The sequence below is a fragment of the Platalea leucorodia genome, assembly GCF_965183815.1.
Source record: "Platalea leucorodia genome assembly, chromosome: 2".
Taxonomy (NCBI): Eukaryota; Metazoa; Chordata; class Aves; order Pelecaniformes; family Threskiornithidae; genus Platalea; species Platalea leucorodia.
The window spans coordinates 29,707,053-29,721,124 of NC_138824.1; the positions used below are offsets into that span (position 1 = coordinate 29,707,053).

Here is a 14,072-nt window from a genome sequence, read left to right on the forward strand (position 1 = left end):
TGCAAGCTCAGACTGCTTTACTGTACATGCTATGGGGACACCCATCTCTGAGGGATCCAAATGCTTCCTTCAAATACTTAGCATGCTCTGCTGCATCACTTTCTCCTCAGCGAGGAACCTTCTGCAAGTTCAAGGTGGGCCCACTGCTGTCATTCACAAGTAGAACATGTTTGCCCTGGAAGGCGTAAGAGACAGAAACCTCAGATGTAAAATTCTTCTTCGTTAGCTGGTGAAGCTGGGCAAACACTGCCACGATCGTCCAGAGAACAAGGAGCTGTTCTCGAGGACTGTTTGGGCTGCTTGGAGACAGATGCTGATGTGAATGAACTGGAAGACCATTCAGAGAGAGAAGGCAATGAACTGTCAACTGACTCAAAGGTATTGCACGTGGCTGATACAGGCCGTCCACTGGTGGCTGCCTGTTTAGTCTTACTGACAGTTTGCTTCTGTGGGGGAAGAGAGGCTTCCAAGTCATTGCAAAATCCATTAAGGGCAGAGTATGCAGAGACCACAGACAGGTCTGAGAAGGACAGCTTCATCCCTGTGTCTACATCAGTCTCCTGGGCACCCTCTAAGTCATCAATGTTAAGCCTGGGGCTGCATCTCCATGTTTTTAACCTGGTTGCAGGTGACCCAGTATTTAAAAACTGAAATGGTTCACTGAAACGAAAAGTCTCTGAGGCTGAGGAGGAGCTCACTGTGGGCAAGCAGAACAGAGACTTGCTTCGTTGAAATGACCATGAAATGCTGGAGGCACTGCTGGATCTGCGTGTGAAGTCTCCTTGATCACTGTGTCTCAAGTCCTCCTGGGAGAAACCAAGATGGTGACCAAGGCCGTTTGTGTGATGTACCTTGTTTTGACCCATTTCTTTTGGTTGTTCAGGGACAGCTTGGTGGCTCTGAGGAAGAAAGCCTGGCAGAGTGGTGAAGCGGGAATCTGTTGACACAGATGGATATGATTGCTTGTTCTGCTTTGCAGACTTCCTACACCAACTGCGTGCTTGCTGCAGCCGGGAGAGGGAGAAAAGAAGATCACATTAATACAGAATTGGCAGTCTTACAACCGTTAAGTCTCCGTTGCTGAGTTGTTACTGCAAATAATTACGAAGCAGACTTCATTCAGTATGCTTGCAGCAAATGTTTCACTTCAATAACAAAGAGAAAGCACCCTGCCAAAATCCCAAATATTTACATAAGAAGCCTTGAAGACAACAAGAATAAATGGTAGAGGAACCCTGCCTTGTGGGCTGAATTACGCTAGCTTGAAATTCTCACTTACTATTGACTTGTTCAGATTCATTCATATTCTGTCTTCCAACATTACTGCCTTAGTGGACAGCTAAAGAACAAAAATGAAGAAATGGGACATGTATGTTACCATCATTATTATTTCTCATTTCTTCCTTATTGGGGTGCAAATGTTTTTATTTTTTCCTCTGAAACATCAAAAAGCCTTTAGCAAGCAACGTCATTCTTTGTTGTCTCAATGGGAATTTACTACTTCTTTCAACTCTTTCACATTTTCTTTTTCACATCTGGCTAGTTGAACGGTGCGCCCTAGAACGCAACTTGCTCCTAATGACTTTAAGGGCAGCTTTGGACACCTAATTGCTTGTAGACACCTAGACTGAAGACCTAACCTGATGGTTGTGATCTGAATCTGGACCTGAATCTCATCCCTAGGGCAGGATTCAGTTGTCTACCTGCCAGATACTTGAGCATTTGCACAAGGATAGCAATGAGGAGCCCATGTCCTTCTCAAGAGGCTGCTGGAGGCCAAGTGGCCTTCCTATGGGATTAGACACTGATGGATGGGTGACTGAACTGAGTCCCTAGTGTCTGAGCAATCATAAGGTTTTTCATCACCCCGCTTATCTCAGTAAGGGTTTTAGAAGTTTGAATTTTTAAAAGTTTAATTTTAATTCTTCTTACTGGAATTTCTCACATAATACAAAATGCTAGATTTCTGTCCCAAAAGGGACAGTGGGAGAAAGTGCAAGACCATACACTTGAATATAAACATTGATCTCAGCTATGGGACTTGTCAGTTGGAAATAACAGAGGAGAAATACTAGGTATCTTGGTCACTATGTGGTATTAAAGTGACAAGGCTGTGACAAACATGATTCTGGGCAGTCTCAAGTGAGTTAAAAAAGTATTAATGCACTGTGTACAACACTGCCATGGCCTCATCCAGGATGCTGCACATGACTCAAATCATGCCTATGTGAAAAAGAATAAATTCAAACCAAAAAAGATGCAGCCACACGAAAAAAAAAGGATGAACTATCAATTAAAAAGCCTGAACCACAAACTAATAAAAGGTTTCTAATCACAGCAGAAGAGTCTTCTGGGGTGAGTAATGGATAAAGATGGAGCTTGATCATTTTACTAAAGAGATTATATGACATGACAGAAAGGGATGAGACCTGGCAACCAAGGAGGTCCTTTGTATCCGCTGTCTCTAAAAGAATGCCATACATTGCTGCTTCTAACATCTTGCTAGGGCACATCACGTTGCCTTAGTGACCCAGATCTGTCATAACCATCTTCTGTTTTTTATTGCAGTGATTTTATAGGCAAAAAAGGATTTTCACATCTGCAAAAAATGTTTTGCTCATTCGTGATCGTCCAGCTAGAGGTGATTTATAGGACAGCCAAACCATAGGAGTTCACTTAGGCATTGCAGATGAGTATCTATATATACACCAATGTATATGTAATGAGGTATGTTAATTCATAATCTATTTCTGTGTAATATAATAAGCTGTATTCCTTAATGTCATAAAGAATTAAATGATTTAATGGATAAATTAACCACAGTAGTGTAGCAGTTTCATCAACTGACAAAAATTTGAGTACAAAAGAGTCAAATAAGTCAAATCGTCAATGAAACATTATCCAGAAATCACTTTAGACCTCTATGTGCAACATTATTTTATTTATGCAATAGGTGATTTAATTTGTTTAAAAAATTACTCAGCAAGATAAAAGGCTTGTGTCCATGAAGAAAATACCAGCTGTTTCTTAACTGAAGACATTTCTGGATAACCCAGCAATAACAATATGACATGCTGAAAGTACACAACCAAACCACCGCACTCTTTTGATGAGTTTTTTCAAGAAAACACTCGCATTGTATTGTGTTTGCATTAACCAAAGGTACTATTTTTTTTCTGTTCAGTAGCTCTGATATCAGATACAGTACATGGACTCAACCTCCATGCTTGCTGAATCAACAGAAGCGCTTCCAGAACACTTCTCCTACCTCACAGAGAGAAGATGGCGGATTGCCTGCCCATGGCTACTTTTTATGCTATATTCTTGTGTTTTCATAGACTTAGTTGATAATCTGGCAGATCAAGCATCCAAAGAAACCAAGGATCCAAGCAAGTGCAGTCTTCTTGTCTGTGAAAGGGTAAGGAGGCCCTTGGGACCACAAGCACTGGTAACAACTTGGACAAAACTGTACCTGAAAACGTAAGGCTTTTGGGGACAGATCTGACGCTTGCACGGGGTAGAGTTCTGTGGGCAGTACGAAAGCCTTGCCTTTACCTTGCACAGACCATACCATCTGTCTATATATACAAAGCAGAACCCACAGACATCACAGGTAGGATTTAGTTGTTTAGTTAGTATAGCCAATGGAGCCTGGAGAGCAATTCAGTTTTCCCTAAAGGAAATTCCTGTATCTGGTTATCTGAATTGCTCTCTAGGTCCTTGGGCTGTACTGAGTGCATATCCATCGACTACAGTGAGAACACAGACTGTAGCTCACACAAAAATACCAGCAGTTAGACACCAGTTTTGGGTGTCTACAATCTGGAGCCGAACCAAATCCTGCAGAGGTAACTCCCAGGTGTTCATTTTGCTTTGGTATACAGAGGACATATTTTGCACACTAGTAAAAGTCTCATGCATTTAGATGATGGTAATAATTTGTTATTCTTATGTGTTGACAGAACTTTTGACGTGTTCCAAAGAAAAAGTAATTTAATTTGGTCTCAGGTCACCACCGGTGAGAGATACTGGGTCTGATTCAGTTGTGTAATTGTAGGTACCTGCTGTATCCTGCCTGGCCTGCAAGCACACACGCGGGCCACTCCGTATCAGGGAATGCTCCTGGGCAGGTTTAATTTATTAATACAGGTAAAGTCTTAAGCATTTGGGGAATAAAGCATAGACACAAAAATAGCTGTTTTGAGCTCTTTCTAATATTTACAAACCCTCTAGTTTAAAATAGCTTGTGTCAGTTTTGGATTGTAGATATGCAATACAATGACTACAGGTGCAACCAAATTACCAGTACTCAAAAGGATGCTTACTCGAGGCATCGCCTATGAGAGTGTGGAGTGGAGGGCAACGCCAGGATAAATGGATGAGGTGAGATGAAACACCCCTGCTAGAAACCCTGGGGACTCTCATGTAGGAGCTTTCTAATCAAAATGCAGATAAAAAAGAGAGACTCGAAGGAAAGGGGAAATGCACTAAGTGGGAGCACTTGGAAGGGGCAACCTGCCCCGTGCAGCTGAACAGCTTTAAGTACCTGCCCTAACTGCAACGTACTTACACTAACAACAAAAATCTACTTTAGGTAAGGTATTAGTTTTAAGGTTTTGTTATTTTTAACTTTTTTCCTAGCTCTTTTAACATTCCTGTGGACAGATAAGAGCATTTCATTTTATACAAGGTATTTGCTGTTATACCTGCTACTGGGTCACAGCTCCTGGTCAAGCCCAGTTGGCCTGGCAGGAGGTAATGGTGGATCAGCGAGCAGAAGGGGACAAGTACAGCCTGCCCTTAGGACGGCTGCCTGCAGGGCAGGCCAAGAGACATCACTAATGCAGCTTATTTCTGAACAGCTCTGTTTATAGGAAGAATTGTTTACCTCGATCCTTTTTTGTTTAGATGTGTTATGATTTAGAAGGCCTGTTTTCCAGTGCTGGTCTTCATGATACAAGCAGAAAGGGGAAATAATAGAGCGAGATTTTTTTAATACTTTCATCCTAAAGCAACATAACTGAAAACCTTCCTGACTGTGAGAATACCGGACTGCACAACTGTACTACAGGTGGAGTGTCCGAAGCTCCATCTCATGAAATAGTAGTGAACAAAGACTACAGGCTAATCCTATATTGTAGAGAGCTGGATTATGTGGACTAATAAGACTTTTCTATATCTACATTCTGTAGCTTATCAGAGATCACAGAGAGGATTCAATGATTTAGCAAGGATTAAAATTCAGGCGAAACTAGCTCCTAGTCCTGTGCCAAGGCCATTGACTGTGCTCCCTCGTACCACCCTGGCACGGCATAGGGAGCACTGCGTGCAGCCTGTGCGTTCACGTGGTCGCTCCTCTTTGTTTTACCCTTGCAGTGCCTGACAGTCCCACAAAGTTCAAACTGGATTTCCACATGTGACTGCTCTCGGGAGAAACCACAACAAGCAAGCACGAGATGCTGATATTCCACTGCCCTTTCAGCCATGGGATGCTGTAAACAGCAAGACCTATTTTTGTGCCTTGAAGACAGCGTCATGCACATGCAGCTACTCTTTTCAGCAGAACAGCCTTCTCCCTCCTCCCCAGTTCTTCCCTTGGTTTTGGAAGCCGTTGCATCTGCTTTAATTTTTCTGAATTCTTTTCTTTTTTAAGTCCTTTTCTTCGGCCTTCTCAAAGCTTGCTTTCTGCATTGCCTGTTACCTGGCTGCAGCCCGGCAGAGCCCTGCCTGGTACAGCCATGCTGCCTGCGTCAGGCACAAGTGTGGCCGAGGTGCTGGAGAGAGGGTCAGCCATCTGAGAGGACAAAGGCTCTATCCAAACCGACACGTTGATTTTGACTGAAATTCCAAATACAGGGAGAGAGATCTGTCAGACCTTGCCATAAAGACACACAACAAACCAGCCATTGACTGAACTGAATGAGATTAGCTCTCTAACAGAACAGATTTTTTCATCTGGCGCTATCTGCTGCTCATTTATAATCTCTGCACAAATCTTTGTGAAGCCTGGAGGGATTTAGGGTCTTTGTGTATTACAATGGGCTGCAGAAGAATTTCATGACGAATATCCGGGAACGCCATAAACGACTTGGGGCAAACCTCGCAGAAATGCACTTTCGACTTCACTTGGACTGCCTATACCTGACACAAAAAATCCATGAGTGCTCCTGCAGTCTATTTTAAGCTATCTGCTTTTTAAGAAAGCAGATCATGATCTCATTATGCATTATCTGTATTAAGCACTGCCAGCAAGGCCTTGCTGAGGTCAGAACCCAGCCAAACAGCCAGCACGGCAATGACATCACCATCCTGAGCCCAGATTTTACCTGCCTTGCTCAACAGGAGTACGACAGTCTTTGTTTAATTGTATTAAAACCAGTGGGATTGATCCAGGAAAAAAAAACAACACAAGAAAAAGTGGCAGAGGTTAGTTCTCAGTATCACCATAGTAAGTCTTTCTTGAAAGGCAAAATGTATTCAAAAGGGCAGCATATCAAAAGGAAAAATGCACACATTTGATTTAAAATTGAATTGAAAATATTTGAAAAGTGGCATGCACTGTGTTGACAAAAATAGAACAGGTGGGTGTCTTGTAACGTTAAATATATTCACTCTCAGGAGTTTTTGCCGGGTGTATAGAGTCGTCAGAGATCTTACTATGCCGTGAAACTTCACAGCACTAACGGAAAAGACAGAGAAAGTACCTTAGGATGAAGAAAAACAACTAAAAAATCTCCTCCTATTTGAGTTAGTGACTGATTTGCTGTGTCACCCCCAAAACCAATCATTAGCACTAAGAAGAACCAAACACCTATGGCACTAAAAGGAGAGGAAAAATAGAGTAGAAGATTTTTAGAAACAGGAGGCTAGTATTAGACATATAGATTAATTAAATCAGTTTAAGGCACCTCCCTTGACTGAGTCAATTTTTACTCCAAAAGTCTGTCCTTTTCACCAGTTTCAAGAGAAACCAAAAGTAATTTTTGTAAAGGTGCCCTTTATACATCCTTGCTTGTCCTTGATGCCTTTCTTGCCTTTCTTCCTCTTTGTGTTCAGAGCTGCTCTATCTGCACTATTAATTCAAGCAAGCTTGAAGCTCTTTTCTCATCTCCATTTTCCTTCTTGCAGACCAAACTGTTCTCTGCAAAAGTGCCCTCTCTTTGCCTGTTTTTGTTTTTCCTTTTTACCTTCTCTGCTTCCCAGTCTACTTACTTATCTTTCTCTCTTCTACTTGTACTTAACACTAGTGACTCAAGACTGCAGTAGTGGGACTGCGCTTTCTTTCCTTTATTTCCCAGAGTTTGTAGTTGGTAATGCTTTGAGTAACAAGGATGAGATGATTTAACTGCATTTAAGACTACAGGGGTACATTACATCATCCAGTCTGACCTTGTGTTCATCATTTTACAAATCATTAAGCCATTTCTTTACTGAGCTTGCTGACACTTTAGGCAGATGAATGCATTTCAGTTTTCAGGAGACTAAATTGCTGTCTGCTTCAGGCTGGGGCATAAGACAGAGGTGCCACAAAGCCCAAGACCCCTAAAATGGCAGCAGATTGACTAATGCTCCTAGACTATTTACATGTTTTATTAAGATCATATGAATGCTGGATGACCATCAAGGCACCCAAACTGGAAAGTAAGGGAAGAAGAAGGAACGCTGCTTCATGTTGGAGAGAGGAAATGCGGAGCCAGGTGAGGTCTGGAAAGGTTTGGTGGGTCAGCTGAAGTAAATGCAACCGTGACCACACTGATTTGTGTTCTAAACCTCTCAACAGAAACAAAAGTGAACCCTGAGCCTCCAAGATTTGCCTCTCCTTGGCTAAGATAAGCTTGAGAAGCAAACCATTCCTTGTGCTGCAGAGGAGAGTAAAATGTTTCTTTTAGTCTCAGTTGGGGCTGGGAGGAAAGCGGAAAAGCTTGTCCTAATCTCAGATCTCGTAATTATTTTGACCTCAGAAGCTCAGTAATACCCACCCTTGCTGCCCATATATCTAAGACAGGGTACTGTCCGAGTCCTCTTGTTCCAGTTCCTTGCTTCAGCTACGGTCAGTCTCCAGCACTCGGTAAGAAGGCACTGTTTCTGCTCCCTAAAACACATTGGGTTAGCTGTGCATCATGGAAAAACCTCTCTCCCTGATTTCTGCGTTCAGCTGTCTTGAGTGTGGGGTTTGACTACAAGCATACTTTTCATGCAGATATGTACATGTTTTAAATAAGCTGCAGGAAATAAAGGCACTTTCGTTCTCCTCATGGCCCCAGATAAAAGGGGATGAAGAGATGAGTTCATGAGTCTCACAGACACCTGTATATAATACACTGAATAAACAAAGAGGTTTTCAGCTATAAGCTTTTGATTCTTTTTTCTGTATAATGTATTTGCCGATGTCTGTGTAGGCATGTAACCTTCATGCTGCTTCCCATCTTCAGGCATTTTGCACTGCAAATGCCTAGCACAGAATGCCTTTAAGCATGCAGCTGGCAGCCATCTGCACCCCCATATTGACTTCTGGCAACTCCAAGGATGTACTCAACAGTAACATACTAATCTTGTACATAAATGACTGCAGCTGACCTCATGAAACCATTAGGGGATGACTACTGCCTGACCATAGATCTAGAGTACTCATTTTATACACCAAGCGATGGAGAAATCTCCAAGGTGGCAGACAGCTCAGCTTGCAGGTAGCACAGCAGCAGGTGCTGTTCTTAGGCAGCAGAATAGTATTCTTAATGGTTGGGTCCACAAGCAATCTTTTCTCAGAACCAAAGCTTCAGGTAATAAACTATGTTTCCTAAATATGATTATACCACTTCTGAACTCAAGATTACAGTTGCCTGGTATAGGTAAGAAGAACATTGGCTGATTAACTCAGCAAATCAGCTAAAAAAATCCCTCTAACTAAAAGCTGCGATGAGTTAACATTTGCACTGTTATTTCAAGGATGCTCTATAAAGCAACACTAGGCAGAAAACAGCCACCCCATAAACAGTATAGGTTCGTTAGCACAATAACTGGCATAAAAGCCTTACAATGCCAGATCTGACTACCTTGTTTCAGGCAGGATTAGCATAGACTGGTAACAAACCACACATTTCCTGGGATTTTTATTTGTCTTGGCTTTCAGGCAATGTTGTCTTGGTGCTTAAGATGGTGATGGGGGGGGGGGGGGATTTCAGCAAGAAATTGGTTATTACAGGGTGAATCAGGTGCCTGAACATAGGCATTTGGTCCATTCTGGTATCTCCTAGGGTGCCTGTCTGTCATTCCAGGAGGGCACAGCCCTCCTGTAGGTCCTGAGTCTAATTGCCAGGACATCTCTTCTGCGTGGCTCAGGTACCCTTTGGCATGTAAAATGGCAGCAGGTCTTATGCTTAAGTGCTGAGTCACCACCTAGGTGAGATATTAATTTTCTGTTCCCCACCTTCCTCCCAAGCATGTCTGCATGTCCCCCCTCATGCAGAGTAGCTAGGAAATTCTGCCAAAATGTTATTTTACCTTTCCTATCCTATCCAAAGACATTCTCATAATTTAAAGAAGCTATCTGTGCACTTTCTTCTCTCTGCTCACTATCCCTGCTTCCCAAACATGCATGGCCAAGCCAGTCCCATCAGTTATTAACCTTTCCTGCTTCCCACATTGCACTGCCAGGAGTGCCAGTTCATTAGCACTTCAGCTGTCTGTGCAGATTATGCCCAGAGGCAGCCAGGAACTTGGACAAGACCTATAAAACTGGCAGTATATTCGGTATATAGTATATTCTTAGCTACATTATTTACATATTCTTCCCACTGCTCTGACAAGAGCTCCTCGGAGCTCCTGCTTCTGGGCTTAGCACTGGTGAAGCAGTGTGGGTGTCTTCCCACAGGATGCAAACATGCTCTTAAGCCTTGCTGCTGCTAAAGCCAACTGAAGCTTACCCTTTGCCTCAGCTGGTATATAGCTGCACCCTTGGAGCTAACTTGCCAACGTGGAAAAGCTACTGTGACAAAATAATTTTGAAGGGCTTCTTTGCAAATGAAGGAATAGTTTCTGTGGTATTAGACAGACTTATCCTGCCCATGAATAACTTTATTTTCTCTTGCACTGACTCTATCTAAGCCCCTTGATAATTGCATTTGCAAAATGGGTTAAGAACATGGATCAATCTGGCTGGCAAGAATCCAAGTCCCTGTAAGCACACCAAGAAAAACAAAGAGGTCACATCTTGTTAGTCTAATCATAGAGGTACATTCAAACTTCAAACATTAAACACTGCCTGTAATTTAACAGGGATGATAATCTACCATTTTGGGTATAATTGGTAATTTTAATCTGTAAAAAGGTGCAGTATCCATATGAAGTAAATAAAAATATTCTGATGATTACTAAGTACCAACTGATGTGCAGGCTGAAAAATACTAGGAGGTCATTGTTTGGGTTCATAGAACTGGGAAGAAGTGAAAGTTATTACCAGTGCTGTGGCATTGATAATATTGTTAATAGCAGCACTGTGTGAGAAGTCAAAAGGTAGTCCTGTTACTTTAAAAGTTAGATACTACAATTGTTTTGGACTCAGAATGAGTTAAAAGAATATAAGGAGTCCATGGATCACCAAATCCAGTGTTTCCTATAGCCCATGCTCCATCATATAATCCCTTGTCCTTAACTGACCATCCTGTCTTGAATTAGGGTATTAACCTGTTTGCACCTGCTGGGTGGCTGTTATATAGTTTGCCATCAATATGTACGACTGCCAGCTTTAATCTATTTATTGACACTTTTTTGTTCCTGTGCCAGAAGAGTCATTTAGTGAAACAGCCTTTTCCCATTCCTGCCGCTTACCTTCTGGTATATTTTCCGAGCACAGTCAGAGCTCCCTTCAGACTTACTGTGGCTAGGCTCAGATGACCCTACTTTTCCAGTTTCCATTTGTAAGACAGTCTCTCCATTCCTCTGCATGGGGTGAGACCCCTTCCCCGTACCCGCACCTCTCTGAAGTCACCTTTCTGGAGCCCAGGGCTGAAGACAGGTGAGGCCCATGGGACCTTGGGCAATGGCGCCAGCACTTCCCACACTCCTTAGGGGATAATAACTCTGGTACACACCAGAGACTGCACTTTTCTTTTCATGGCTGTGTTGCACTGGTGGCTTGTAGTCATCTGAGTACAAACAGGACATTTTCCCTTTGGTTTAGTTATAGAGCTCCACTTCTGATTGTACAGACTTGTTTAAAATCTGTATACTAGGACCTAGTCTTCATGACTACAATTGCGTAAGTTAGATCCAAAGTCTCTGTTTTCTCCCCATTTCACATATATTAAATTTCTTTTGTTTCACTACACTTCCAATGTGATAGTTTCCATTTCTGTAACTTCATTCCCATTTGCCATTTTGCCCTCCTGTTCAGCATCATCATCCTCACTGAAAACAGAAATGAAAATTAACTGTACTTGGAGGCCGCACTTAGCAGGCTTTCACTCTTCTCTTTTGGTGCATACGGCTAGAATCTTATTCTGATTTTCTTTGCAGGGTTTACCCCAGCCTGCTGTTCGGCAAGTCTTGCTTTACCTCTGTACTGCCTGGCACCTGTTATTTCTGAAAAATTTGCTGTTTTGAAATTGAAAACCTTCTTTAGAAGCCTGATTGGTTTTTTTTTTACCCTTCCCTTCAATTTACTTGAAACCAGTGCAAGATCTCATAAATCAAAGTTATATCACATAGCAGAAACCTCCTGAAAAACAACAGGGAAAAGAGGACATAGGTGAGTGTGGTTGCTGTGCAAAAGTTTCATGATGGCTCTTTTAAGCCTGAGTTTACAAGTTATCTCAGGCTAACACAGATATGCCTACAGTGCAAGCAGTAACCCTGACAAATTCGTGACCGTCTTGGCAGATGGGCAGGGAAGCTGAATTGCCTTCTGAGCCCTACATGCGTGCTGTTCAGCTCTGGCATGGGGTATCTCTGTGGGCGGCATCTGCAAAGCCGCATTGAAAGGTTTCACCACCACCTGGATGTGACTCACAAGAGCACAGATGCCCCATGTACCTGGATTTTGAGTCCCAGGAGCTACAAACCCAGAGGCACTGTGCTGCAGGGGGGGTGTACACACCTCTCTGCACGCTGGGAGGTCCGTACAGTGAAAGGATGGCACCCGTAACGCCTCTTCCACAGAAACAAGGTCGGACAATTTGACAAGTTTCATGAATGCAATTCACTCTAAAAAAATACCCTTGTTTGAAATCTGAACAACAGTATTCCAAAGGTGAGGGTCTGTGCTCCTTGACTTGAATGCTAAGCAGCAATAAATACCTCTGCAGTGCAGGAATTCACATTAACCTGGCTCTGGATTGCCACAGATACCCCCTCTGCAGGGCAGGCAGCTATTAAAAGCTCGCTGCTTGTTATCCCCTTTATCTCCCTCGGATGTGGTGTAGTGAAGCAGAGCATGCTGATACGCTGCCCAGATATGGTGCCTACAGATGTCCTAACAAATAAACTCTCTTTCAGGACTTGGTTACGAGCACTTGTGATTAGTTCAAAAAGACAGTCTGTGGGAATGTCTCTCTCAGGCTGCTCTTCAGGGTGCATTTCTTTTCCTTCACCACCTCTCTCCCCATCCTGATAATCACTGTGCAAAAGAGAGATGCAGTTTGTCACACTGTGATGCTAGAAACTAATGAGTACCATCAGGAATTCTGCTTGTCTTCCACAAAAATCTCATAACAGAGAGCTATTTTATAAACCCCTGTCAGTTCTGTGCCCATATTTCTTATAAAACTACACCCATCAGCCATCATTTCTCCACTTGGGCTCGTAATTCCTTCTCTCCTCATTCTTTTAAACAGCTACCTCATCTCACATCACTCTTTGCATAAACTGAGGTTGACTGATATCTGGATAGTATCATCCACTGCTTTCTTGATTAGTTACACACACAGCAAGGGGTTTCAAGTTCTTTCTTTAGCGGTACTGTCCTGGCTCTTTCCCCCAGGATAGAGCAAGAAAAAAAAAAGCCTCCTTTTCTGGCTACCATTGCAGGTTAAGCTTTCCTGCACAAAACCAATAAATGTGCTTCTGTTTCCCTGTGTACTGAACTTACCTGCAAAAGGATCCTATTTCCATCATGGTCTTCGGTCTGCCACCTGCCTTCACTGATGGGGCTGCAAGGGTTGGGCAAGAGAGGCACAAGCTGCCCCACATCTTTTACTCTGAACTCCAGCACTGCTGACTCTGTCGGCATTGGCACCTGGCCCTTTGGAAGTTTTTTTAAAGAAAACTGAATGTCTATTTCCATGTTTGAATAGACAGGAAAAACACAGAAGTCTGCTTTTTTCTGACATACTGGTCTTTTCAGTATTAACTCATACAATTTCAAAATGTCAACGAAGTTTTCACTCCTGCAGTATATAGTGAAGCGGATAATTTCTTTCCCGTAGTGCACGGGGCGAATGGCCCACAGAGGAGTCTCTGGAGCCAAAGTGTAAAAGTCCTGGCTGCACGGCATGTAAGGGAGGAACTTCCCATGCACTCGCTCTGTGTGGTGGTAATGCCAAGGTGGCCGCTGAAAGGTTTCGTGGAGCTGCAAGATAGGTTCTTCTCCATATTCCTCCTGCAGAAACAGAATGATGGCAAGGGCTGGCTGAGAAACACCAGCCTTCCCTGGCTTCCTGCGCTTCTTGGGCACTCGTCTTTCTGAGACTCGAAACAGTTGGAGGTCTGGATGGATCCAGGCTAGAAGCTTATCGATGGCGTGCTGAAGAGTCTTGGATTCACCTGGGTCTGTGATAATATGTACACTAACAAGGAATGGGTCTTGTATGCCTTCCACAGAAAGTTCACCTGAGAGTATAAAAAGAAAAATATCCTTTAAGATTTGTAACCAAGTTGTCAACATTTAGGTGATCCTTAAACGAGAAACAGTCTACTCAGTCACACTGGGCTTTTTTTTCCATCTCTCTCAAGCTCACCTGCAGTAAACTAAAAATAATGTACATAGATACAGCAACCAAGAAAATAATCAGAAGACAGAGAAGTTTCATCAAGCATACCATAAGAGTTGCTGTTTCTACTGAGGTAGCATCCAAAGG

At 42.8% G+C, this 14,072-nt stretch overlaps 1 protein-coding gene across 1 annotated transcript in view; it reads right to left on the reverse strand.

Annotated features, from left to right (window-relative positions):
• Nucleotides 1-200: 200 nt before the first annotated feature.
• FAM124A (family with sequence similarity 124 member A) overlaps nt 201-14,072 on the reverse strand; it is a gene marked incomplete at both ends in the record, with an annotated part of 41,840 nt that continues 27,968 nt past the window's right edge. The window contains 2 exons of the mRNA XM_082333816.1: nt 201-1,004; nt 13,085-13,824. Of these exons, the coding sequence (XP_082189942.1) occupies nt 201-1,004; nt 13,085-13,824 (1,544 nt within the window). The remainder of the gene's footprint in view (nt 1,005-13,084; nt 13,825-14,072) is intronic.